Source organism: Sporothrix schenckii (genome assembly GCF_000961545.1).
Source record: "Sporothrix schenckii 1099-18 chromosome Unknown Cont48, whole genome shotgun sequence".
In the NCBI taxonomy this organism is placed as follows: domain Eukaryota; kingdom Fungi; phylum Ascomycota; class Sordariomycetes; order Ophiostomatales; family Ophiostomataceae; genus Sporothrix; species Sporothrix schenckii.
In genome coordinates this window covers 1,672,387-1,699,309 of record NW_015971149.1, presented here as the reverse complement: position 1 = coordinate 1,699,309, position 26,923 = coordinate 1,672,387, and the positions used below count along the sequence as shown (strand labels likewise).

General features: G+C 54.5%; 9 protein-coding genes across 9 annotated transcripts; 4 read left to right on the top strand and 5 right to left on the bottom strand.

The window, feature by feature from the left end:
• Nucleotides 1-237: 237 nt before the first annotated feature.
• SPSK_00958 (uncharacterized protein) lies at nt 238-480 on the bottom strand (the record flags this gene model as incomplete). Its single annotated transcript, XM_016727897.1, has 1 exon — nt 238-480. One exon carries the CDS (start codon nt 478-480, stop codon nt 238-240), a length of 243 nt encoding a protein of 80 aa, XP_016584382.1.
• Nucleotides 481-5,349: 4,869 nt separating this feature from the next.
• Nucleotides 5,350-5,613, top strand: SPSK_00953 (uncharacterized protein; the record flags this gene model as incomplete). Its single annotated transcript, XM_016727894.1, has 1 exon — nt 5,350-5,613. The coding sequence occupies one exon, from the start codon at nt 5,350-5,352 to the stop codon at nt 5,611-5,613; it is 264 nt and encodes an 87-aa protein (XP_016584381.1).
• Nucleotides 5,614-7,284: 1,671 nt separating this feature from the next.
• Nucleotides 7,285-7,665, bottom strand: SPSK_00935 (uncharacterized protein; the record flags this gene model as incomplete). Its single annotated transcript, XM_016727877.1, has 1 exon — nt 7,285-7,665. The coding sequence occupies one exon, from the start codon at nt 7,663-7,665 to the stop codon at nt 7,285-7,287; it is 381 nt and encodes a 126-aa protein (XP_016584380.1).
• Nucleotides 7,666-8,226: 561 nt separating this feature from the next.
• SPSK_00837 (uncharacterized protein) lies at nt 8,227-9,324 on the top strand (the record flags this gene model as incomplete). Its single annotated transcript, XM_016727784.1, has 2 exons — nt 8,227-8,726; nt 8,793-9,324. 2 exons carry the CDS (start codon nt 8,227-8,229, stop codon nt 9,322-9,324), a joined length of 1,032 nt encoding a protein of 343 aa, XP_016584379.1.
• Nucleotides 9,325-13,810: 4,486 nt separating this feature from the next.
• SPSK_00818 (uncharacterized protein) lies at nt 13,811-15,034 on the bottom strand (the record flags this gene model as incomplete). Its single annotated transcript, XM_016727765.1, has 1 exon — nt 13,811-15,034. The coding sequence occupies one exon, from the start codon at nt 15,032-15,034 to the stop codon at nt 13,811-13,813; it is 1,224 nt and encodes a 407-aa protein (XP_016584378.1).
• A 1,197-nt stretch (nt 15,035-16,231) lies between these two features.
• On the top strand, nt 16,232-19,805 carry SPSK_00672 (anaphase-promoting complex subunit 2; the record flags this gene model as incomplete). The annotated part of the gene is made up of 2 exons (XM_016727622.1): nt 16,232-16,278; nt 16,349-19,805. 2 exons carry the CDS (start codon nt 16,232-16,234, stop codon nt 19,803-19,805), a joined length of 3,504 nt encoding a protein of 1,167 aa, XP_016584377.1.
• A 262-nt stretch (nt 19,806-20,067) lies between these two features.
• SPSK_00785 (uncharacterized protein) lies at nt 20,068-21,586 on the bottom strand (the record flags this gene model as incomplete). The annotated part of the gene is made up of 2 exons (XM_016727733.1): nt 20,068-20,156; nt 20,248-21,586. 2 exons carry the CDS (start codon nt 21,584-21,586, stop codon nt 20,068-20,070), a joined length of 1,428 nt encoding a protein of 475 aa, XP_016584376.1.
• A 631-nt stretch (nt 21,587-22,217) lies between these two features.
• On the top strand, nt 22,218-22,976 carry SPSK_00887 (ribulose-phosphate 3-epimerase; the record flags this gene model as incomplete). Its single annotated transcript, XM_016727833.1, has 1 exon — nt 22,218-22,976. One exon carries the CDS (start codon nt 22,218-22,220, stop codon nt 22,974-22,976), a length of 759 nt encoding a protein of 252 aa, XP_016584375.1.
• Nucleotides 22,977-23,624: 648 nt separating this feature from the next.
• Nucleotides 23,625-26,141, bottom strand: SPSK_00703 (endopolyphosphatase; the record flags this gene model as incomplete). Its single annotated transcript, XM_016727652.1, has 2 exons — nt 23,625-25,615; nt 25,904-26,141. 2 exons carry the CDS (start codon nt 26,139-26,141, stop codon nt 23,625-23,627), a joined length of 2,229 nt encoding a protein of 742 aa, XP_016584374.1.
• Nucleotides 26,142-26,923: the final 782 nt, after the last annotated feature.

Genomic DNA, 26,923 nt, shown 5'->3' with positions numbered 1-26,923 from the left:
AATAACAGCCGCCGGCTGCAAGGCAACCCACAGCGCCGAAAGGTTGGACGCAAACTCAAATTCAATATCCAACATTCAACATTCAACATTCAACATTCAAAATGCAAAATTCAAAATCAAATACCCCGTAACAGTTTGCCTGCTGCAAAACCCCAACACAATGCGTATCTGACATTCATTACTTAAAACCAAAATCACATGCAAATGAAGAACCGCGCCTACACCTGTCGCTTAATACTATCCGTTTAACAGCTTCCGGTGCTGCGCCTGTCCGTCGACAGGGTCCCCCGGTTTTTTTCCTCTCCCCTTTTGATTCTCATTTTCTTGTCCGATTACCATTCGTCCAGGTCGCTCTATGAACAGAAACATCTTTTTATGTTCCTTTCCATTTTTCGGCGGCGCTCCATCCCGCTTTTCCATTTCGGTCACAGTTTGCACTGATGCTTGTTTCGCCGTTTCTGTCTCGGCGATGATAGACATCAGTTCGGCGACTGCTCTGCACACTGGCTCGACGACATACGAACACGACAGTCGAGCCCCGACGGCCACCTCATGCAAATCCCCATTGTCTTGCTGTCGAGTCTTGCTCGGCTGTCGACCTTTTATGGAAATTACGCTACCACCAACACTTGACGGATCTTATTTGGCCTGTTTCTAATGTCTGTATGGTCCTGCCCGTCCCTTTTTTTGAATTTTCAAAACGACCCCTGCTTGTTTGTCGTAGTGGAGCTAGCGCCAGCAACGGTTTTTCTGCGTCCTTCCACCCATTCTCCCTGCGATTACGACGTAATCAAGTGGTCTGGTTTCACTACACCCTAATCGGTTTTCTGATTGCCTTTTCCTGCCTTGTTCCTCGACAACCGCGCGTTGCGTGACTTGCTACGTCTGCACTCCATAATGACATTGTGTGCGACTTGGACACCGAGCTCCGTACTCGCTTTGTTTCTTACTGCGTCGCCCTCTCCGTCTGACCCAGTCTCAAATAGCACGCTGGCCAGTCTGTTTGGCAAGGGTGGGCATGCTCTCCCCCCTTTCACCCCAACACTCTATTCTACACACATTCGACTGTCCAGATCCCCCAGTCTCTTACGAGCAGCCCAAAGCGACCGTAGTAAAAAACTAGTGTCTGCCTGTCGATTCAGGTGGCCAGGTGCACAAAGAGCAGTGCAGCGTGGTTGTCTCCAGACATTGAGCCGAGCAATTGCGACGCAGCTTTCTGCACAGCCAGCTTACTCCACAGTGCTCCCGTACTTAGTAGCGATGGCTGGTCAATCTACCCTCCCACTATGAATCGCGAGCAAGCCATAGCCACAATCTCGGATCTGTATTGATCGGGACTCGCGGGGGTTTTCTATTAATGGTATCGCTGAATCTCGAAGCCAACAATCGTGACGCTATCCATCTGGATCTACAGTCCGCCTTACGAGAGGTGAGCGTGAAACACTTCTTCGTGAAGCCGGGGAAAACGACAAGCATCGACACTCCCATGTCTGTTTTCTCACCAGCCGTTCGTGGCTTTCGTGGCTCTTGCCTTTCTGTACCGCTCCGAACGCATTTACCGTTTATTGCGTCAAAATGGCATGTCCTGTCCCTTCCACGGAGTATTCCGCGGACCTTAGCACACGCCCCCAATAGCAGTATGCACGCCCGGCTAGCCTCCAACAGGCGTATTTGTATTTTCCATTGGGACATTGACGTTATTACTCCCCAGCCGCCTCACCCAGCTGCATGGAACTTGTTACCGACCAAGGAGCCAATGTCAGGGAAATGTCCGTGTGCCGTCTGCCAGACCAGACAGCACAATTACCGTGGTTTTCTTTCGCTACGAAAATCAAAACGAGGACAATAAAAAAAATAAGAAAAAAACTACGTCTCGTCCAACGGTCGAGTCCCGTCGCTTGTTTCTGGTTTCAAGCCGCTCTCGTAACTAGCCTGTTTAAACGGCTTCCCGTTGGCGCGCCCTGCGACCTGACAAATACCACAAAGGAAATGGAAAGTCGTCGGTAGTTTGCATCCAGACAATCGGCTGTTGTCATGATCAAGCCAGTTTCAACTTTCACTGACGTTTTCGACCTTTTGTAAGTAGCATCAACTGTCATCTGTCAACGCAAACCTTCAACAGCATCACCCCTGTACCGTAGTTGCAAAATCGCCAACAAATTTGTCACTTTTGGATTCTTGGCTTCGAACGATGAGCAGGGTGTGGGGATGGTCGCTTCTCTCGAGATCGGGTGCCTTTTACCATCATTGGACAGCTATACGCTTGTCACTTTTTTTCTTCTTTACTTCTGCTTCTATTCACTGGCCCCAACCTAAGGTATGTACGGGATCGGGCCAACCCTAGGCAACGCTGGCTGTTGTCGATTCCCTCTTGTCCTCTGGCCTTATGAAAGTCGTCCGTTTGTTGTCTTCCGTTTCTTCTCGTCACAACAAGCGCCAACCCCCCCGTCGTAGGCGTGCAAAAGCAGTGGCGCTTGTACTCCATACAAATTCAACATCCAACTTCTCTCTGTGTTTTTTTTTTTTTTTTTTACGACGCCATTCTCCAACTGGCGGACTCGTTTTCGCAACCTTCTTAGATTTTTCTACTTGTTCGCCAGTTTAGCCCATTATGACTGCATGCTGTCGGCTCGCTGACGCCCTACTGTAGCGAGACACCGGACCCATTTCTTATATTTGTCGCTTTTCTAGACGACCATCATACGGCGTGCTTTTTTTCTTTTTATTTGGTGCTATCAATAGAAGCAGGTAGCCCCATACAACTAAACGGGTCATAAACTAGCGTACGCGAGCTGAAAAGGAAACAGCGCCGTCTGTTTTCCAGGACAAGTCTCCGGCCGAGAAACCCGCCAAAATACTGACGCCATAACGGAAAGCGGCACCCTCATACGAATCGTACTCAGAATATGATCAAAATTGGGGGGTTGCCTAACGGCGGAGAGAATGGTGCCCCCTCCTTCTCTCCTTCCCCTTCTAAATGTGCTATTTAGTGGTGTCAGTTGTGTACGAATTGGAGGGCGCGGCAAGAAAAAGGGGGCAGACTAGAAAACAAAGAAAGAAAGACGTCGAGAGGGGAGAGGGGAAGGCACGATGCAGGCACAGCAGCTTGACCCAGCCAAACCCAACCCAAACCCACCCACCCCGTACCTTCCGTAGACGCCGAGACGCCCTACAACGAACAGCACCGCGTCTGTTCCTCCCTACCCGCCCTGTATTTTCTTCTTCGTTTCGCTTTGCCGCGATCCTTCCCTATCAGGACATATCTCCTGCCTGCGGCCAACAGAAGCCCGAAAAGGCAAGCAGTCAAAGATGCCCTGACAAATAAGCGACAAGGGGAAGAAAACGGCACTCAAAGTGTGCGTTTCTTTAAGGAGCTGCGAAAGTAAACGTCACGTAGCCGCACCTGCCTCAAATAATCGAAAGACATGTGCAACGCATCGCTCCTTCCTTTGTGATGTGCATTGTTTTTCATGAATATGGGTATCATGTCAGGCCGTTCGCCCCCCTTTTCTGTTGATTGTAGACTTTGACAACATTTTGGGCTTTGTTTTATCCTCCTCAAAAACTCAAATCAGAGTTGCAACTCACCCCCAGTTGCAAAATGCCAGCCAAAAACGGGCCATGTCTACCAAGTCTGCCAAAAATCGGCACCCAAAAAAATTTACAGCAAACAGCCCGAGCAAGCATAGGACAGATCTGAAGATCAGTGCCCCGGTGTTCGTCTGTTCACCGTCCCAGTTAGACTGCAACAGAAGGCGGGTGCGATTTCCCCAGAGTGGACCAGTCCCTTTTTGTTCGACAGAAGAAACCGCAACATTCCGTACGCGAACCCCCGTACTTCGAACGGCAGATGACAGAAAACATACCAACGTGAAACAGGCGGCACAGCTCAGGCCAAAGGCAGAACAAGTTACGGCGTACTGAATTTTGTCATTATTTCTTGGGACTTTGTTTCTTCGATACGGTAGAGAACTCTCCCGTGTCTTTCCCTCCAGGGCCATGCCATTTTGACTTTCCTCTGCTTGCACACTGGAAACGACTCCATTTTACCTTTGCTATTGCAGATGGCTAACCAACCAGCCAACGTATAAGCCTCGCGGCCCACGGTCGCGGCCGGCGTGGCTGGCGCCAACATCTGTATCGAATCCGCATCCTTCACTTTGGCAGCCGTCGAGATGATTTGGGAAAAGTGCACATATATTCCGCCTTGGTGTATGGCTGCGACCAGGCCACATCGTCTGGCCAGACAAGCCAGATCTTTCCTGTGAGCCTGCCCGGCGGCACAGCTGGCGACTCACACACTATACCCCACGCATGCAATATCGACAGACGACTCGTATCATTGGTGTCAATCTGGTCATTTGCCCCGAATGGAGGTCGACAAGGACAAAAAAGGACAAAAAAACAAGGTCCTTTTAACGTTGTATTTACTGTTATCGGGGTGATGGCCGACGTGCAGCGCCGCAAACTGGCTCAGCCGTGTGGCGCGCAGTAGAAACAATGGCGATATATTGGGGGTGGTTGAGGAGAGACGAGAGACGTAACGACGCAAAACATCTCACGCTATGGCCCTACGATATCGACGGATGTGCAACCAACGACGGCCAACACCCCACGAGGTCATCCTGTCTTTGCTGTATTCTCGTTTCGCATTTTGTCCATTTCGCAATCGACAATCCAGGGTATCCAACCAGATGATTGCGAAATGCAAATACACAACCTCGACGGGCAAAACTCAAATTGCTCTTTTGTACGTTCCCGTCCTCTCCCAGGCCCGGTTATTTTACCCTTCTGAGAACTGCACCCGCAACAATAACGGCCGTGACCATGCGGAACCCTCAAGAACCGCAATACCCCAGGTCCTTGTATCTTGCGGGCTTCCTTGAATGCATGGACGCAATACCTGCGCTTTTGGACGATGCGCCATTCGAGTCTGCGACTGTGCTCCTGGCCCATTTGATTTTTTCCCCCTTTCCTTTTGTTTTTCTCTCTTATTTGTTTTCTGGACTCTTTTCTTTTGTTCAACTTGTAGACATCCTACGCGCCCCTGCCTCCCCTTTCTCCCATCCTCCCCTCCCCATTTCCCTTCACAAATCCTGCCCATCTACCCACACCCTCACTTCACCCTTGTAAGGCCGTTGGCAATGTGAACCCCAAACAGCCTTAGCCTTAGCCTTAGCATTCCCACCATACCCCTTGTCGTTTTCTGTTTTATCTTCACCCCCCTCCACCCCATTCATTGCCTGTCCACTCTCAGTGGCCTAGTTAACCCACCTCCCGTCGCGCGTCTCTTTTTGCACTCATTTTCGGCCATTAATGTTCTCACATTACGAAATACACGCTGATGACATGTCTGCCCAAATGGACGCATCGCTAACGATGGAGCACACCACTGCATCTAACTGGCTGGCACATGCCGCCCACACAATTGTCCTGTCTGTCAACAACAAGACCGACCAAGACCTGCCCCTACCTGCGATGCCTATCCAGCTTCACCGGAGAAACCGCACTTACCATGCAGAGGGTATCTTCTCACGCCTGCCACCCACCCCAGACACCAGAGTCACCAACATCGGTCGTCTTGCACTGCCTGGCGCCTGCCTACCTGCCTAGACTCCGAGCCACGAGATGCTCTTCTGCTGCGTCATAAAATGACAAGGAAGCACCTCCCATGGGTCCATGGAGCCCCAGCCTGCCTGCTCTTATGTGTACTGCCATGGCTATGGCAATGGGCTTCACCCCTGGAATTCGAGCCTGGGGCCTGAACTGCGACCAGATCCCGAGGCCAATCCAGGCCCGCACCACACTTACACGCCAGTCTTGGAAACCCCCCCCCCTTCTTCCGTATCTTTACAAACGCTACGCCCACGCACGTAAAAGCACTGTCGACTTCTTGTTTTCTTTAGCATTTCGATCTCAAGTCTCTATGTCTCTTATAGTGCAGTGTGTTTTATTTTCCTTGTCAGCCGGAGCTTCGTTTTGCTTGTCCACTTTGTCTTTTGTTTCCCATTCCTGCTTCCTTATTTCGTTCCGGTTCGATTCTTATCCTCTTTCATCAAATTTGTTGTGCAGTTACAATCTGCTCATACGTGCCACCCGCCCCCCTTTTGTCTTTCATTTTCTCTCGGCTTATAAAAGACCCATACTTTGCTTCCGTTTTTCTTGTCTCCATGAAGTCACAAGGTCCAGGCAGATCAGAAGCACAACAAATTGCAAATGACTCGACCAACAGCCAGACAACGAAAGAAGAAGTATGAAATACGGACGCAGTCGATAAAAACAAATGACATAGACGGCTGAAAGACAACAAATAAAAAACAAACCGACAAAGCAATACATCAAGTTGCCCAAACACTAGACAAGCAAACCGAGCAACATCGTGTCTACTGTTCCTTGCCCGGTCCCACCCATTCCTCCACCATTTACTCTAGTAACAAGCTTGGCCAGCCTACTGGCCCTACTGGCCCTACTTCACCCTACACGCCCTGCTACCACTGCCCTACCGCTTCCTTTCGCTTCCCAGAAAAAATTAAATACCCCGTGGAACCCATCCCTCCAAAGATCGCCCTACCTGAGGCTGAGAAACAAACTTCACCTCTCCGGGAACTCCCCACCGTTGACCAGAACATATATCTGTACCTGTCTCCTTCCTCCTCCACCTTCACACCCCCCTCCATCTCTTACACCGTCCTCTTTCTATATCATTCGTCTACTTCCTTTTCCTTCTTAAACTCGGATCGAACCCTCTTCTTCCCTTCAACTACCTTTATAAATCTTAAAACATCTATTTGAGTTGCCTTTCTCCCACTTCCTATTCCTACCTACTCTCATAGCTTCTCTCTCTTCTTCCACCCCCTTCACCCTGACGCCAACTGCAACCTCCAACCTCAACACCTCTCTCGCCAAACCAACGTCGTCGTTTTTGTCAACATATAAGTCGACCTCTCCGCCCATCGTTCTCCAAATTCCTTCAGGATCAACAAGACTCGACACCAAAGCACATCGCCTCTTCCCTCTCGTCTCTCGTCATCTTCCACCTGCCTTCACGCTTCGGATATTTCTTTATCATTTTGTACGTACTACTCTTTGCGGATGAGGATCCCCAACCCATCGAGCTGGCCTTGATCCCTCGTTTCCTGAATTTCATCTCGGTATTTATTTCTCTACAGGATGTTGTCTCCCACCCATTGACTTAAATCTGTCTCATATTTTTGTTTTGCTACTCCTTCCTCCTTGCTTGTCTTGCTTATTTATTTTTCTTTTTTTTCTCCTTCCCCTCACTTTTCATGTTTCTTTTTTGGTGACGATGAATTCGTCTCCATCTTCCAACATCACGCCACAAAGGAACGACCGCTCACACGATATAGAGTCTAGATCTACCGCCGCCAGCAGCATCCCGGATTCTGCATTCAGCTGCACAGGCTTTTTTCCTCTCCATTCTTCGTCCGCTTTGCAACACGGCCGAACACCTCTCTCGGCAGCGCCGCCTCTCCAGCTTCCCCTGCCTACCGTTCTCGTCTCGCCTCCGCTGGCACCCACGATTTCGCATCTTCCACCGTCATCGTCGGATACTGCAACTATGAGGTAAGATCGCCCTGACCCTTTGCTGATTGCCATATCCTTCTCTTCTTTTGCTCTGCTTTTGTTCTGCTTTGCCGCTTGCATATTTGTTTGTGAACCCTTTGTTCTTCTACAGTTGCAAGTTGCATTTGCTGCATTTACCTGGCATTCTCCTTGTTCCGTTGGTGTTTATGCGCGTGCTTGCTTGCGCGTGCCTGCGTTGTCTGCAAAGGAAAAGGCCATCCTCGTCTTTTTCCCACCTTTTCTTTCTGTTATCTCACACAATTTTTTTCTTGCGTACAGCGCTGTCGCTGCTCTCCAATTCGATCCTGTGTTCGGCATGGGCAGTAGGACATCCTATTCTTCCTGGCCAGGTACGACCCATTCCAAATTCCGTCGAGAAGAGGAGAAAGGGGACGAGCCGGAGAAGGCAAGCCAAGAACCAAAGAAAAGGGGAGAAAAGAAAGAAAATTGAGGCGTCGGCATGGGGCATTCTGTGTTCTTCTTTCTCCTCGGGAGAACGAAAGTAACAGGACGACTCAGAGACTAACTCCGTGCGGTTGTGTAGCTATTGAGTCGAACAGCAATCACGGTCTCTTGGGTCACGATCTCGGTCTTTCTTACGCTTCAGACACCAGCCTGTCACCACCCACGGCCTCGCGCTCCATGACCGCCAGCCCGCCGAACCAAAGCATCATTCTCAGCGCCCAGCAACGCGAACTCAAGCGCCAGCGTGAACAGGTCCGCCGTGAAGCCAAAGTCGCCTTTCGGAGACAAGCCTCTGCCAGCACTCCCGGCTCTTCGCCGCCGCAAAATCACTCCGCCGTTCCCACTCCTGCCTCCGGTTCCGTCACAGGCTCCCCCTCGTCTTTTCTCCAGTCGCCGCCTCCCGCCATCATGGCTGATTTGAGCGCATCCGCCGCTACGGGCGGTCTCCCCGGCATCTACGGATCCACCAGCAGCGCCTCGTCGCAAATGCCACTGCTCTCGGAACCCGCCACCACCTCTTCCAGTCTTGGCTCGCCGTCGTACTACTCTTCACCGATGCACGATCACCAGCAGTCGGGCGTCTTTTCCTCCTCCTACCAAAATCAGGGCTACATGCCAGAATACACTACGGCCTCGTTCCCGGCCTCTGCACCGGCAACACTGCACTCACAATACCCGTAAGTCCAGTCAAGGGCGTTTGCTTGAGTCTCTTGAGAACTTTGCAGCACACTAACAAAAGTCAGACGAGGAATGCACGACCAGCAGAATCTTATGTACCACATGCCGCCGCCGTCATCTTCGTCCATGATCAGCCCCAACCACATCTCCCACCACCAGCAGACCGCTCACCAACTGCCCCTGCCCCAGCAGCTCGCACATCACCAGCAACCACAGCACCGCTCGTCACACCACAGCGGTCTCCACGGCGGTCCCCACGCTCACCAGCCATCGCCCCCTCTGCCACCGCACGCTCATGCACACGACAGCGCCAGTGGACCGCACCAGTATGAGGGCGGCATGGCTGGCAACACCGTTGGCAGCACGGGTCCGGCGGGTGTACGTGTTGTCCAGAGCCGGCCCAAGCCGCAATGCTGGGAGCACGGTTGCAATGGACGACAGTTTTCGACATTTAGCAATCTGTTGCGGCACCAGCGCGAAAAATCGGGACAGGCAACCAAGGCCGTGTGCCCCAACTGCGGTGCTGAGTTTACGCGGACAACGGCACGCAATGGTCACCTGCAACACGACAAGTGCAAGCAGCGGCGAAGTGGTTGAGGAAAACCTCTCTACTCTGCGTGATTACGTGTTGTGACTGCCCAACAAAAGGTTATAAAATCCACAAAAAAAATAACATCATTTTTTGGGGGAAATGGGGGGAAGGTGTTTCTAAAATTTTGTATTTTGATAGGTTTGCGCTGGTCGGCTTTTGATTTTTTATTACTGGTTTGATATATACACATCTTCTTGTTCTCTTTTTTTGCCTAGAAGGTAGGCGACTATATGTCTACCCGCTCAGGTTTGCATTGGGCTACTTTTCTCTCTGTTTTTGAAAGTATGTCTTCTTCCTGTCTGGATAAGGGGATACTCTTTTGGCAAAGGCGTTTTTTTATTATTTTGTTTTGCTTTCCTTTTTACGATCTCTTCAACAGGAGGGACAAAGGCGGGCGGCAAAGGACTACGCATGCTCGGTCTGGTTCTGTTATGTTTAACCCTTTTTACTTATTTCGTCTGATTAGAGATATGAAGTCTTACGATTTGCACATGCATTGTCCGTTCACTCTGCATCGTCCGGTTTCCACTTTTTTTTTTATTACCCACTACCAGCGTGTCAGCTGGCTTTACGAGAAAACAAAAAAATAAAAATAAAAACAAGAAACTTGTCGACAGAGTACATCTATTGCGAGATACACCCATCGATCTTTTACATTGCGTATTTCTGTTTGAAGAAATCTAGCGTGCTTCTTTTGATTGCCTTGCTGACACTAGAGTTGAGCAAGAAAGTAAAACAGCTGTCTATTTTTTTTAAAGAAACGTACAAGTCGGCACGTAGTCTAACACGCCCTGCCGTTGAAGAAAACAAACGAAGAATTAGAACCAAAAAGGGTGGTAAAATTTATGGGGAGCAGGGTTGGGCGAGGGAGTTGAGAAAGAGGGACAAAAAATAGAGCTCCATTTTCCCTTCTTCCTGGAAATCGGGCGCAGAGCTCAGATGGGTCGACCCGAGCGCACAGAGCGGCGACAATCTAGCGCCACGTTCCGAATGTTCGAGGTTGAATCCGGTGTTGTTGGTATGGTACTTTTGCATCCACCCCTTGCATGTTCTCAAACATCTTTGTCGTCGCCCCCCAGATCCTTCAACGTATACAACAACATACACTCCGTACATTCTCCATCCGGCATCATCCAGACTGCCGGCCGACCGGTCCTTCGTTTCGGGTACATCCAGTGTCTTCGGGACCGAATAGAAAAATCCATTCCCATACTTTGTGAAGCCCTGGACAGGGACGCTAAGATGGAACAGAAAATGGCCGATGCTTTTGTCTATGGCCGGTATTTGCAAAATCTGTAACATGAAGCAAGGGCGTCAGAACGCAACGGGTAGCACAGACAAAAGGACACTAGAGACTTTTGTCTCTGTAATATGGCACGTGGAGACGGCGAACGTTCCCAGTTCTGGACAGGGTTCCGGTGATAAAAAGCCGTTTGTGCCTTAAGAGATACACGCTAGGCTGGCCACGACTCGGGCCTCGATTCTGTTCCTGGAAGAACCAAAAGAAGCCCCTTGTTGCCTCGATACTGATTACGCTTTTGTCGGTCATCGCATGTATGACTGGGGCCTTTTTTTGTCCGAGTTCTGTTGATGAGAGATGGTTTCACATTGCAGAAATTGGGATTGCAGAACTCTCTGGCATCGGTGTCCGTTTTTTCTGTAGCCCAATTTCACTCTACTTTCCGTTGGGCCAAAAATTCCGCATACTTTTTTGTTGTTCTCGGGAGATTTTTCTACGAACCATCCATAAAAAAGGCCCGTCCAAAAATACTCCGCTTTTGGCAGCGGTGTACATCGTTGTTCGCTTGTTTTGGCTTGCTGTGCGCTGGGTGATTTTACGTGCCCCGCCGCCCGAGAGCATCCAAGATCACACCACTCTTTTCTTTCCTTTCCTTCCTTTGTCAAAAGACAAGTTAAATTGGTGAAACACACTCGCAGACCACAACATAGCTAGCTGCATATCGAGGCTAAAATGTCAAAAAATAACCAATGAGCGGCATGACATAATCAAAAAGACCTCGCAGTTGTCTGCTCGCCAAACATTTGTCCTGTTGATGCGATAACACACCACTTGTTTACAAAGTAATTACTGCCTAGACCGTCGGTGAAATGACAACGATCGTCAACCGCTACTCGGTTAGGATTCGGCGGGTGCTCGGGAAGGATGAAGAAGGAGAAAAGGCAACAAATTGGAGTTGAAGAGGAAAGACGGGCATCGTTGTAAATCCAGTTGCAGACTTGAAGACTTGGAGAAGGGGTGTGTCTAACATGGTTCTAGTAAAACGGTGCTATATTCCATTTCGCTTCCCTTCTGCAGGCTGCAGGCGCTGGTGAGCCACGCCATTTGCTCGATTACGAGCTCGCGGGCCTGGGTCGTGGATCGTTCGCTTCCCCTTTTGCTGCTTGTCGACGCCGATCAACTGCTATCCCGGTCGGCTGCGGAGTGCGTCTCTAGAACGTTTGCTTGCTCACCGGCCTTCCCAGCCTCCCGACCCGACCCGGCCTGCGGCTCTCCTTGCCAGCCCTTTACGTTTCCCAGTGTGAGATTGTTGTGGTCCACGTTAATAACCGGGAGGACAGACACGAGAATACGGAATAGGCAGAGAGGAAAAGCCAAAACACAGGTGTAGTACACGGATTGTCGGTTACTCGTCTCTTATCTCGTTTGACCACCATTCGCTCATTCGCTGTCCGCTCACCGCCTCAGCCCACTCCACACACACTTTTTGTAAGTCTCCGTGAAGATGGCATGCACATCTTCACCGAGAATCGTCAGCACTTCGCCGCCCTAACAATTGAGACAAACGCCGACTTGAAACTGCCAACGCTCTAGCCAGTACCTTTATCCGATGGTGGCTCTTGCGGGACGATGTTTTCGGTCGTCTTCCACCCTTTCTTGCTGTCTTGTCAGCTCCTAATCCCATCGTCTCGGCGCATATCCCAATCCAAACCCGCTCAAAGGCTGAGCTAAAACACCCCACGATGTAACGCTCGCGGTTTCTGCGCGGGGCAGTGGTCCACCGTGTAGCTTTGAAGCTCCGTTGGCGTCAATTGCAACCCCTGTATTTGTTTGCTTTCGCAAGCTATTGCCATGTAAGTTCAACAATGAGCAATGCATATCTCAAAGAAACTCGAACTGGTTTTGCCTTGCAAGAGGGCCCCGAGAATAGTGCCAGAAACAAAAGCAAAAGGAAATACGTTTTGCTTGCCTGCGGTCCCTGTCGGTAGATGCGAATTCGGCGCCAGCGCTAGTCCTCCATTCACAATTCACCATTGCTGTGAAAGGATGAGCCGCCGGATACCATGAGAAGAGTGGGAGCGTCGTAGCGAAGGATGGTTAAGGAGTTTCAAATGCAAGATGCACGATGCACGTCGTGCTTCGAGGATTGCCAGCCACATAAAGTGGCAGTGTGAAAGACACGAAAGGATTGCAGCTGCAGACCACATCTTTCATGGACTATGAACATAGCGGCAGGCTGGGACGGCAATGGATTGTCATCTGCGGCCAAACTGGTGACCGCGTTGGTATCGTGGCATTCTGGTATCGTGACATTGGGGTGGCGTCAGATGTGATTTCGAGTCCCTGCGCCATGATGATTGCTCCGTTTGCCGCCCACAAGATGCCAATGGTGCATTATTGAAAAACTAGTGATGAGGACGCCAGCCACATGTCTCGTCTGATGATCCCGCCAACCAGAGCTCTGGGAGCACGCGGCCGCATGCGAGGCCAAGCGTGCGGAAAGCGGTCCAAGTCCAGCCCTCGCCTGGGGTGGCCCGATCGCAATTACCCAGCTGCATGGTGAAGCGCCCAAGCGGCCTGATGTTGAGCCTTGGTTCTCCGTGAAGGCCATGGAAGACGAATGGAAGTGCAGGCTGGGCTGTTAGCTGCTCCGGGGGCGTGGATGGAGGATGCGGCGGGGGCAGACTTGCAGCGACGGAAGAGCGGTCAGTCTCGTCTCCCTGGAAGAATGACCAGCTTCACGTTCCTTTGAGGTGACGTTCCATCAAGATGTATGTTGTGTCTGTTGGTTGCCAGCTACCATACCGGCGCAAGGTCGTAGATGCTTGTTCAAGCTGTTGGGCCTCCATCCGATGCAGCCCACGGCTGGTGCTCATTGTTTGCACAAGTGACGAATTGATTCACTACGAGAACCGCACAACGCATCGTGTCGCATTCTTATCCCCTTTTGTTGATTTTGTCCTCTTTGACCCCTTTTCCCAAACCCATCGTACCTTCTGTGTCTCGATTTTCGCCGACATGTGCACCTTCCTAAAAGGCGGACTTACAGTTGTGAGTGGCCACGAGGTACCCCTTTCGGCTAATTAGGCGCGCTGTAGGTACTGGACCCACAGCTAAACCGACCACACAGAGAAAGGCGGGAGGAAGCTTTGACAAGCGCGGGCGCTTAATTATCACAAAAAATGAATACTGTTTGAGTGTGCTTTAATTTGGTTGGCCCTTGTAAACACACATTCCACGTCGTATGTCGGTCAACGCTGCAGGGTCAAGCATTCAGCCCCCCCGAACTCGACAACGTCCACCAATAATGGACGTTTGTTCGGGTCATTGTCCATGCACTGCATAGCCATTTCAATCCAACTTGAGGGGCAGCTGTCCGCATTTTCCCACATAATCTGGACATCCTTGGGGTGGCCAACCTCGTCGAATCCGTCAGTCGTCTGGGTCAGCAGCATCCATACCGTCCTGCCTAGCGCAAAAACTTCGGCCATTGCTCTGGGACAATTCGCCTGCCACTCCGGAAATACATTCCAAATGTGGAAGGGCTGCTGCCCGCTGCCCTCAGGTATGTTTCGTCGTTCTGGGCCACCGTATTTCGTATAGACCAACTTTTTGCTACCAGCCGCTCGTTGGCTGTTGCGAGAATGCACGTCGTCCACTTCCTCTACTACCCAGGTCCCGTCCGCTTCTGGAGCCAGTGTAGTGGCCGGGGCGCCGCTCTGTTCCCAGTCGATGAGGGTCAGGTTGTCATTGTCATCCACAAGAAAATTTCCCGGCTTGATGTCCATGTGAAACGTGTGCATGACGTTGTGTGTGTGTGCGATGGCCTGTGATATTTGAAGAGCCCACTGAGCCTTTTGCCGCACGGAAATGGTGGTTCCGCTAGAATTGGCTGATGCAATGACGGCAGCAAGGTCGCCCTTGGGGCAAAACGTCGACAGATGGCCGATAAGCGCCCCGCGGACCGAAACCAGCATCTTGGGAGGTGGCTGGATGCGGGGGTGTGCCGGCAAGCTCGCAATCAGTTTACTTGATTGCCGCCATGCGGCGACGGTTGCTCGGGCAAACTCGTCGTCGTCGTCGTGGACTTGTAGGTATGTCTGGAAGTCAACACCCTTGAACGCATAGGTGGACAATAGATCCGCACTACCCGCATCACCCGTATGACCCTCCTGCCCGATTAGGACTTGCACCCGCTTGCTGCAGCCTTTGCCGCCCATCGCTGAGAGAATCACCACCTGTGAAATGTCGACGACGGAAGCAAGCTGGTCTCCTTGCGGCATGAGGTCGCTTGGCTGTATGCCGCGAAACAGTTCAAGGTATTGGTCGAAGAGAGGCTCTTCGTATGCGTTCCAGGCAACCACTCCATCCTTGCCCGAGACCAGATCGACAACCATGCCTGGCTCAAAGATGCTTGGCTGGTCGACGCAGCTGGGCCAGACGGTCGCTATCGTCGACCAGACTGTGCTTCGCATTGCATCGAGGTCCGTGAATCCTCACTGAGGGCTGGATTCTTCGTTGCCATGGTAGTAATTGACAATACGACTTGGGAGCGATTGAGGAGAGTCATCGAGGTGGAAGCGAAAGATGACTGCTCGTCCTTTTCCAAGGACTTGGCTGTAGACGATCGTCTCGTCTTCATCGCCCCAAATGCTGTCCGGAACGACATCAAGAGTTAATAGTGCCTGCACGCCCCCCATTTCAAAAACTTCAATAATTCAATAATTCAAAAGACTTTGATGCGAAGTTGGCTCTTTCTGTCAAAAAAATTGCCGCATACAACTTGTTCAAACATTTGGATGTGTGACTCTTCTCTGATGTGCAAATATTGATTATGTAATGCTCGTTTCGCTAAATGAAGTGCGCGCCTGCCCGCAAAACCACTAAACGCGTTCAGGTCGTTCCTCCCCTGAAAGCTCCCAGGTATAGCCAATCACAGGCCGTGTTGCCCAGAGTTCACCATCCATCAAAACATCAACGATTGACATCGAGAGACGACCAACAGACAGCCACGAGCTGATAGTGTGACGAACCGGGAAGCAACACACCCTCTCGGCCCCTTTCATACAGACCTCTTATTTTGAAATAAGAAGGCTCCCGACGCAGTAGCGTCTCACGCAACACCTTCTTTTCGCCCTTCCCTCAAGACGGTCTTCGTGACTTCAGGCGTCAAAATAGCCGCTTCGCCATTACACCGTTCTTCTGCTTTACTTTGCCCCCCCTGGTTTCCTCTTTCACGGGCGTCATTTATCACGGTTGTCTTGTCGCTTCGCGCGCGTTGTCCACGTCACATCCGCGAGGCCCCTTCTTTTTTCACGCCGTCCCCCTTCACCAAAGGACGCACACCCCCTCCTTTACCACTTCCTCCTTACCATTTCCGGCCTCTTTTTTCGGCGTCCTTTCTCGCTTGGCGCTTAAGGCGCATAACTGTCGACGACGACACGACAGCAAGATAACAAAACGCGCAAGGTAGGGGGAGGCGTGTGCATGTGGCGGTGCGGTGAAGGATCACCAAAAACGCCATCACAGACCGGCCATCCCCAGCAGGAAGGCAGAAGGTCCGGTCGGTGACGAGGACGAAGCGCTACGTCGGGGCTTCGCATCTCCCCACACTACCTAGACGTCGTCAACAACCGCCCCGAGCGCGTATTGACCCGGCCATCGCGCCAATCATGGCTGCCGTCGAGAGCAGCTTTGCGACCCTGGATGATGCATTGAGGTCAGTTGACGAGGGCGAAGTGGAGACAGGAGAGACACATTGGAGCATTGTACATACTGACATTGCATAGGGCATCGCGGCAACAAAGCGGGCAGGCAACAGGCCCCTCACTGCCCAACTGGAAGGCGCAGCGCCGCCAGTTGTTTCGCTCCGTCTTCCAGACTGACATTTCTCAGCCCACACCCCAAGCAACCCCCCTCGCCGTCTTTCCAGAATTCGGCCAAGCCTTTGGCGTTCCCGGGGCGGCAGGACCCAGAGGAGCTGGCGGCCCGACTGCTGAAGCAGGGCTCGCTCAGTCGCAGGACAGTGAGGACCTCGAACTGCCGGATGCACACGAAGACGAGGGTGCGAGCGGCGGGCAGACCCCAAGAGGGCCAGCAGGAGCCACTGCACCCCCCTCTCGACGTGGCCTGCGCAGCTCCAGCGTCTCATTTGCACCACAGCCTCAAGGGAGTGCAGCAAGCGAGGCTAGTCGACAAAGACGACGAAGGGGGCACGGGTTCGATGCGGCACCACCACCGTTGGTGCAGTCTGAGTCGGCCGCAGACGACCAGATCCGCTTCGACCGCGCATGGCATGTGGTTACCGCCCGCATTGCCCTGCCCTCGTCCGTCGCGGTGGAGGACTCCTTTGGCACCCTGGCCCCTGAGTCGCAGCTGCTTTCGTCGCAGGATGCGGCCACCGAGACAGAGTTCCAAGAGGCCCTGCGTCTGGTCCTGTACGCCAGCGCCATCCTCCCACGCGCAACGCACGTCGAGGACGTCTTGGCCTGGCACACCCACCAGGTTCGCCGCCACTATGCGCAGCATGTGCTGCCCATGCTCTCGGCCTGTACCGGCGAAGCACCGGCCTCTGTGCCACCGGGCGACCTCCGGTACTACGACCACCATATGAACGTCGTTTTGAACAGTGTCCGCACGTTGGAGGCCGCGTTTCGCCTGTATTTTTATGGAATGATGCTGCTCGCACGCGGTCTGCCGTCCGGCGAGGAACCAAGTCATAACGAAGGCGGCAGCGACGGCGAGCACACACCGTCGCCACCGCCGACGGCAGACACCGTCGTGTCCCGCTTCCGCCAAGACGTGAATGCCCTCGTGGCGAACTCGACCCCGGAGGGTCTTGTAGTCTCCCTCCGTATCGTCTTGACCCGGTTTGCCAGTGTTATCCTAGGGTTCGATCCCCCCAAACCAGAGGACGGTAGTGCCACAGCAACTTCGGCTGCTGCCAGCAACAGCACACCATTCAGAAGGCGAAGTGCCCAGGGAGCACCCATTTCGCCTGCGCCAAAACAAAGAAAACCGCTGTCAGCTACAGCAGCGGCAATACCGCGTCCGCCGGCCGATGACGATAGCCGCGTCCAGCTGCTGCGACAGCAGATGCACGAGATCCTTGTGCCCCTGCACAATGTCGGTCTCGCCGGCGAGAACTTCCAGATCCTGCTCGCCGAGATTATGGACGAAAAGATGGTGGAGTTTATCCAACTCTCCTTTGCCGGGAGCTGGAACGAGACGGATGCAGAGGCAGCCTCGGTGGGGGACCGGACTGCTATGCGGTCGTCAAGTCTTTCCGCCAGCGTCGGAGCCGGTTTCAATGCGAGCTTTGTTGGGACCCCATCGCGGCCCGGGCATCGCCAGTCGAAAGGCCCCAGTGCACCCTCGGCGTGCATCGGCGCGTTGAACCACTGGATCGAGAACCACTTTGCACGTCTCGCACACGAAGTTCTCGGCCGCATCGGTGCCGCCGGCGCTGGTGGCGCGCGCGAAGCTGTTTCACTGTCGGATGTCAACAAATGGAAAGAAGTGGCCCTCGGCCGCCTGTCCGCTCTGCGCATGACGGAGCTATTCGACATTGTCCTGCACTGGCCGCAGAGTCGAACCGGTCTCGAGGATTTGCGCATCAGCGTCACCACGCCGCAACGCCGCTCGCAGCTAGTGTCCACCTTCACGGCGGCCCTGCGAAAGCGCCTGCTGCACCCGGCTTGCTCGACGCTCGAGATTTTGCAGGTCTACGTCGCCATGATCCGCACATTTCACGCCCTCGACCCATCCAACGTGCTCCTCAGTGCTGCCGTGGGCCCGTTACAGTTTTACCTGTGCCAGCGCGAAGACGCTGTGCGCATCGTGGTGGACGGCCTGTTGGCCGACCCGGAGAGCATCTACGCAACGAACATGACTGCCGCCAGCCGCATTGAGCGGTCTCGCCTACGATCGACGACGCCCACATCAGGTTCGGCCACCGCGCCGCTGGTCGACAAGGCCAAGCTCGTCGAGCTCGCCGGCATCCTCAACGATCCGTCACAGCAGCGCCGCCGCCACGTAGACGAAGAGGAACTGGACTGGAACGACATGGACTGGGTGCCCGACCCCATTGACGCCGGCACCAACTACCGCCGCCCCAAGTCAGAAGACGTTATTGGCACTCTGATCAACGCTCTGGGCTCGCGCGAGGCATTCACCAAGGAGTTCCAGAATATTATTGCCGAACGCTTGTTGTCGCCGCAGGACTCGTTTGCCAAGGAAGTCAAGGTGCTCAACCTGCTCAAGAAACGATTTGGCGAAAGCTCCCTCCAGAGCTGCGAGGTCATGATTCGCGACGTCCAGGACTCGGGCCACTTTGACGCCGTCGTGGAGCACCTGATGCGCCTCGACAAAGAGGCAGACTCTGCCGCCTCTGCCGCCTCTTCCGCCCCTGCCGCCCCTGCCGCCCCTCCCCCCCCAATTCAGTACCGGGCCAAGATTCTGTCGCGCCTGTACTGGCCCGGCCTGGGTCCTGAGCACTTTCTGCTGCCGCGCCCCGTGGCGGACACACAGAAACGCGTTGATTCGTTCTACGAGGCCAACAAGTCCGGCCGCAAGCTGGCCTGGCTCAACCAGCTCGGCCAAGCCACCGTCGACCTCGAGTTGGATGACCGCACCGTGCAGGTGGACTGCAAGACATATGAAGCGACTGTCATTTACGCCTTCCAGGACGACTCGGCCGAGGCGGAACGGCTCGTGCGCACGCCGCCTGCCCAGCGGACTGTGCCGCAGCTCTACGAAATGCTCCAGATGGACGAGGATCTGATTGTGTCTGCGCTCCAATTCTGGGCGAGCAAAGGCGTGCTCATGCAAGACCGCCAGGATCCCGAACGCTATACGGTCATTGAAGATGTCGAGCGCGCCAGGGTCGAGCGCGAGCGGGCGATGGCGAGAGACGAGGCGGAACGCAAGAAGGCGGCCGAGGCGGCCGACGAAACACCTGCGCCAACCACGGCCACCACCGCAACCGCAGCGGCGGCTCCGACCCGCAGCAAGCGCGAGGCTCGCGCTGACGATGCACAGCGGACCGTGTATTGGCAATTCATTGTGGGCATGCTGACAAACAGCGCCGTCTCCATGCCCTTGGCGCAGATCGCCATGATGATGAAGATGCTCATTGCCGAAGGCTTCCCTTGGAGCAACGAGGAGCTGCAGGAGTTTCTGGGCGAGAAAGTCACAGACGGCGAGCTCGAGGTGGTTGGCGGCAAGTACCGTCTAGTTAAGAAGTAGACGCAGGGTGCTGTTGACGACACATTCCGCATTATGGGCTACGACGATGCAGCGAATACGACAGACAAGTTACTATATTAATGATGCGTTTATTTCGGGGGGCTCCCTTTTCGCAATAATGTTTGTGTCTCTTATAAGCCCATAATTCCCAACTCCAGTAAAGATGATGATGCCATGTAAAAATGTCGTAAACATACAAGCAAGTGGACCATGGTCGTAAAACAGTTCGCACACATAAACAAGTAAACACCTTTAGGGTATGTTACCGCACCCAACCCTCAAAGTCATCAGCAAACCACACAGCCGCGTTCAGGTACCGGTCCTGAATGTCGCCCCATGTGCGGGCAGCGTCTATGAAAGCACGTAGAGCTAATTTGTTTGTCAGTGAGGCACGAGGAAGGAAAGGAACATGAACAAAAAAATATTGGGAGTGCAGACATACTCTTAATATAGTGCTCATCCGTGCTCCACCGCGACGACACGGCTTGCTGCTCCACGTACGTCCAGCCCTTTGTCTTGCGATGGTCTTTCGGCACGTTGTCTGGGTCCACGGGAGGCCGGCCCACCGCCACGTACGTCGCCAGCGCCAGCAGCCACCACTGCTGCAGCACACCCACGTGCAGCGCCGGCGGAATCTCGGGCAGCAGGACCCGCACGGCGTGGCTCGTCGTCAGCGCGTGGCACACAAAGAAGTTGTAGCTGTGCGTGCCGGGGACGACGGACGCGACGAGCATGTCCGCGGACACGTCCTGGGCCTCGCGCACGCGCAGCGTCAAGTCGTTTTGTACGGGCTCGTCGCGGCCCGTCAAATCCCACGCGTGCCAGTACTCGAGCAGGGCGGTCGCGACCTCGGGCGACGGCGGCGCGAGAATCAGCGACTCGATGCGGCTGCCCAGGGCGACGGCATCGAACCGCGCGTCCTTGGCGATGCGGTCGACCAGCTGCTGGAGGGACAGCCCCCGGAGCGCATCCGGCACGTCGTCGTCGGCTGGCAGCTGCCCGAACGGGTACTTTTTGGCGTAGTCGGCGTTGTAGGTCACGGCCGTCATACCCAGCGCCTCCATGGCGAGCACGCGGCTGTCCATTTCGTAGGCGTACGCCAGGTGGATGAGCGGGTGGCCGAGGCCGCAGATGAGGCTGTTGAGGAGCAGGTGTCGGTCGGCCTTGTCCGGCAGCGTGTTTGTCCGCGCCGCCCCCGCCGCCCCCGTCGCCCCGTCCGCAGGGGCCGTCGGCGTCACCCGGCTGCTGAACATGGGCGGCACCAGGTCGCCGTCCACCTCGACCGTGTCGTCGTCGCCCCACGGCCGGCCCTGGCCCAGCAGGTACGCCTCCACCACCGTCCGCCAGTTGTACGCCACGCTGTGCTCGGCCAGCACGTCCTCGAAAAAGTCCACGTACGCGCGCTGGTACGCCGTGTCGCCCAGGTAGTCGCGCCAGTCCACGTCGGCAATCTCGGCGGGGGACGCCTGCCAGGGCACGAGTTTGGGCGCAATGGCGTCGTATATGAGGTTCATCTGCTCGGGCGTGGCGCCCAGCAGGTAGGCCGAGCAGAGTGCGTGGGCCATGTGGTTGTGGCGGCCGTTGTCGTCGCCGTACATGAGGGCATGGTTGACGTGGTTGCCGCGCAACAGGTGCTTGAGCGTGCGCGGGCGCTTCTCGGGGCGGGTCTCGACGGCGTGGACCGGGGCAGACTTGAGACGGCGAGCGGCAGGGATCGACGAGGCGCCGGTGATGGCGTCGACGAGGCGCCCGACGAGCGGGATCGAGGAGAGGAGCGGCATTGTGATCGAGACGGTGGTTTTTTGGTCGGAGAACGGACAAGAGGATTGTCGCGTTTTCCGTGTTCGATTATGGTTTTGTGTATGAATGAAGAATGTAAGAACCGATATACGGAGCACGGAGTACAGAGGAAAGAGACTGATCGTTATGCCCGTCGCAACGGAGCTCGGGGGGTGTCCGAAATTCCGACTTCTGACGTTGGCTGTTCTGTTGGGGACGCTGTCGAAAAGTGACGTGAGGCCCCAAAAGCAGTTGACAGTCGATGCCCCGCTTTCAGCTAAGAGCCGCTCCTGCCCACTGAATCGTGTTAGTGCAGCTATTTGTTTTGTTACTTAATTACGTAGGTTGACAGAGGGCTCCACCGCGACGCGAGGAAGGTGCAAAGTAGCCGGCAAACCCCGCTAGAGAGGCGCTGACAGTGCTTTTATGGGAGCTGCCCCGCTAGGCCTCAGAGCTTCGAAACGTCATAAGTAAATCTTCAAATCGCAGCACGAAAAACCTCGGTATTCCCCTCAGCTTCAGTTACCACGTCCCAACATCTACACGAGGCGATATCCATCCAATTGACGTCCAATCGACATTTATATCCTTTTACCGAATCTTTGACTCGCCGTCCCCTGCCAACCGCCCACAATGTCCCCGCCGGCCATCATCGCCCCCTCCATTCTGTCGGCCGACTTCGCCGCCCTCGGCCAGGAATGCGCCAAGACCATGGACCAGGGCGCCGACTGGCTGCACGTCGACATCATGGACGGCCACTTTGTCCCCAACATCACCTTTGGCCCGCCCGTCGTCGCCAAGATCCGCTCCCACGTCGCCAACCCGGCCGACACCAAGACGCCCCTCGGCCGCGGCACCTTTGACTGCCACATGATGATCGCCGAGCCCAAGCGCTGGGTGCGCGAGTTCAAGGACGCCGGCGCCAACCTGTACTGCTTCCACTACGAGGCCGCCTTCTCGACCGCCGCCGAGACCCCGGCCGCCGAGTCCGAGCTCAAGACGTCGCCCCGCGAGCTCATCCGCTACATCCACTCGCTGGGCCTGCAGGCCGGCGTCGCCATCAAGCCGGCGACGCCCGTCGACGTGCTGTACGAGCTGGTCGAGGCGGCCAACGAGGCCGAGCGCCCGGACATGGTGCTGGTGATGACGGTGGAGCCCGGGTTCGGCGGCCAAAAATTCATGGCGGACCAGATGCCCAAGGTGCAGGCGCTGCGGCAGCGGTACCCGGAGCTGAACATTGAGGTGGACGGCGGTTTGGGCCCCGGCACGATCGATGTGGCGGCGGAGGCGGGTGCGAACGTGATTGTGGCCGGGTCGGCCGTGTTTGGTGCCAAGGACCCGTCCGAGGTCATCGCGAAGCTGCGGGAGGCCGTCAATGCGCGGAGAAAGTAAGGTGGAACAGGGGATGACAACGGTGCAAGGGAAACAAAAAAAAAGAAAGGGTATTTATAGTTTGGGGTGTATGGAGTCATGATGGGCTTTGATGCCATCGGAACATGGCAATACGGGATAGGTCATGACCGCCGGTATGTCAAGGCTACAAACGACCGTAGTATCAGCCGTGACGGCACTCTCTTGAGGAACATGTGGGAATAAAGACGATAGATTTACCGATTACAAGAATTTAAAACCGATTACCTGATCACATGAAAAGCCAAACTTGAACAACGGAAAAACTAACAGTGTTTTTTGAGAATATACTTTGCCACTCCAACTGCAGTCAACATGGGTGGAAAGCAGTGAATTATACTCTGTTTTACCTACAATGCTCTGATTATAACAGGATTTGTTCTGCTCCTCGTCAAATGTCATATCGAATCATGATTAAAGCTCGTTAGCTTGATGGTATTGTGATGAATGGCACTAGATGGCCCCAAATAACCTAATCCTAAAAGATGGTCCCAAGATGACGGTAGAATATCCAAAGATGCTGTTCGCTAACTATGCAATATGCGAGGGCAAAGCAAGGCCCGAGACATGAAGCTGGAAAACAAAACAAAAACAAAAACAAAAAAAAACCAATGAAAACCAATATCTACTCTAATCGCCAATCTTCTTTAGCTTGTCAATACTGACCGACGACACAAAGGCATGGCGCAAAAAGTGCAGCCAAACCTGGTTCTGCTCCTCCTTCTTTTTCTTGTCCTTCTTCTTCTTCTTCTTGCCGCCGGCATCCTCAAAGTCGGCATCGTCTTCGTCGTCGCTAGCATCATCATTGGCATCGTCGCCGTCTTTGACGACCTCGTCGCCGCCAACGTCAGCGACCGACTTTTTGCTCGTCTTCTTGCCCATGCGGTAGGCCATCTCCAGCAAGCTGTTGACGGTCATGTCGGACAGGTTGTAGATCTTGTCGGTAAAGGTGCTGTACTCGACTTGGTACATAAACTTGTGCGGCTGCGCAGGGCTCGTCTTGGGCGACTTTTCACTGTGGTCGCCCTCGCGCCACTTGTCGCTCTCGACGTTGTCGTCGCCACCATCAGCACCGCCAACGCCGACCGTCATATCATTGTTGATGTAGGTCAGGTTGGCAAAGTACTGTACGTAACCGCGCAGGGTGAGTGGCTGTGGCGAGTAGGCGGGGCCAGGCTCGGCCGTCTTGGCCGGGCCTTTGGGGACGACGAGATTCGGGTCTTTCTTGCCGTTGCTCTTGTCCTTGTCCGCGTCATTTTCGCCCTTCTTCCCCTTCTTGCCCTTCTTCTCCTCACGGAGAGGGGGCAGCTCGTCCTCAGGGAGGACGGGCACGAGGCTGGGCCCGTCGGTCCAGACATCAGCTTCCTCCATGCCGCTGATGTTGTACTCGACGACACGGAGCGCAGGCAGGTAGTTGGGCACGATGCTGGGGCTGACAAACGTGAGCTGGTAGCGCTCAGCCCACTTACGCGACAGCTTGGGACCCTTCTTCTTCTTGTTCTTCTTGTTCTTCTTGTCCTTCTTGCCCTTCTTCTTTTTCTTTTCCGGATCCACCTCGCCGTCGTCGGCTTCAGCGCCGTCGACGGCACTGTCGTCGAGTGACCGTGGCTTGGGAAGCTTGGACCACTCGCTGCGCAGCTCCTGCAGGTAGTCGGCCGTTGACAGAATGTCCATGTCGTCCTCCATATTGGTCCGGACAGCTGCCTCAGGCTCATCGTAGTCGTACGCATCGTCATCGTCCTCGTCCTCGTCCAACGAAAGGCCCTCAATCTCGGCGCGCGAGGCACCAATCAGTTTGTAGTTGAGCTCCTTCGTGTCCTGCAGCATAAAATGGTCCACGTTCATGTGGCCGTACAGGCCGCTGACAATGACGTCGCGGTACTGGCGCAGCCACAGTGTGTACTTTTGCCAGCAGGTCTCGTCCCAGAGCTGCTTGCTGCCGGTGCGGGCCGGCGGGACGTGGCCCGTCAGGATGGCCTTGACGCCGCGCTCACGCAAAAACTGCAGCTGGATGCGCAGCCACTCGAGCTGCTTGAAACCCGGCTCAGACGGTTGGACGCAGTCGTCGATGCCGGCATTGCGGTCGAAAAAGTAGAGTGTGTTGAGACTAAAGACGGCGAGGCGGTTCGGGATCACCTCGACATAGAACCAGCCGCCAAACTCAAACGAGTGGCGCTGCTCCTGCGGGATAAACCGCGACCAGATGTCGGTGTAGCGCTTGAGCCACTTGTTGGGGCCCGGCAGCAGCACGTTGTGCGGCAAAATGTCGTTGTTGCCAAACGTCGGGATGATGGGAATGCGCAGGCCCTGGCCCGAAGGGTCCTCAAAGAGGTCGACAAATTTGTCGGCAATCAGCTGGTTGGAGTTTTGGACCTGGGCAGGCGAGCGCGGGATCCGCTCGTCGCTGTCGTGGCGGGCGGAGTCGCCGGTCCAGACGACGAAATCAATGTCATCGCGGATGTTCTCGGCGATCCAGTCAAACGTGGCGTTGATAAGAGAGTAGGGGGTGTCACAGTCGGAGGTCTCGGCGCCGTACGTGCCGGCCGGCCCTTTCCCCGAGTGACAGGCGTGTTCTTCAGATGTCGAAGAATGGACTTTGTAAAATTCGTCTGGGTGCAAGTCTACCGCGGCATAGGTTAGCTCCTCGTCAATGAAAATCGATGGAGATATGATATGGTGTGGTGTGCTGCGTCCTCGTTTCCGTTTGGTTGCAGATATGGGAGGTAGTAGCACCAAGAAATATCAAGCTCATCCAACCCGTCCCGCGCATATTTTGTGACGTAGTAAAAACCCGGCGGGGTGGACCTTGTTGAATGTGGTGTGTGTGTGTAGCTCAAGAATACCACGGAATAAAAAGACGGGGAACAATGGCAGCTAGCGATAGCAGTACCACTTGGAGAAAAGCTCACCTGTGATATGCAGGAACTTGCCATGCAGGCGACGCGGGCTAGACGCTGCCTCCCCCGGCGCATCGCCCAACACGCGTTGCGACCCGCCTGGTCGTGCAAACACCTGCGGTAGGCGGCCAAGCGGGCTGGCGACGGCGGCGGTGCCGTATAAAACAAGCGGGAGAAGGCGGGAGAGCGATGCCGAGCGCATGGACGTCGGGGCGGCGCGCTGCCGTCGTGATGTGGTCGAATGCCGCATGGTTTGTGAAGTGCTGTGCGCGCGGGTTTTGGGCGTAAAATGTGTGTGGTGAGGGCGCGGCCCAGCCGCTGTTCCACGTTGAGGTCTGCACAGAGGCACCGAAAGGTCGAAAAGGCAGCTGAGAGCACGTTAGATGGCCATGCAGCGCATGGTAGTCGGTGAGGTTATTCGGGTGAATTTGAGTGACGTCCACAAAAGGAGAGAGAGAGAGAGAGAGAGTTGGGTTCGACAAAGTAAAATGGCAGGAATGAACCATGAAAAAGTCCCTTCTGGAAAGAGCTGTCGGTGAGGGAGGAACGATCGGACTGGACAGGTTGGTATATTGGTGCGTTGGCCCTGAAACGGACCCTATTTCCTTTTTCGAGGCAATGACATTCCGCGTCTCGTCACAGACTCTTCGTCCTTTGCGTGTCTTTTCTTTGGTCTGTCGTGTCTGGTTCGCGATCAGCATCAGCGGCGTCTGAGCAAAATATGTACAAAAGGCTGCACATACCCTTTTGGTCCACTGCTGCCAAAATGCTCAAATGCAGATGGGACAGCTGGGACAGCTGGTTGGGGGTCTCGGGACTGGACAGGGGTGCCTGCCTGCAGCTCACGCTCCCTAGAATAGGCAGCTGCAGGGCACGTGCAGGGCTGAGTCGAACACGCCAACAGCGATTGAGACACTGTTTGGTGCGGGTTCGGAAACTGCACAGGGGAATGACGTACGGCTGAGACGGCCGCCAAAAGCCAGTCGCTGAGACTCCTAAACAGTCGCACGGCAGTGGCGCGGCAAGACAGAG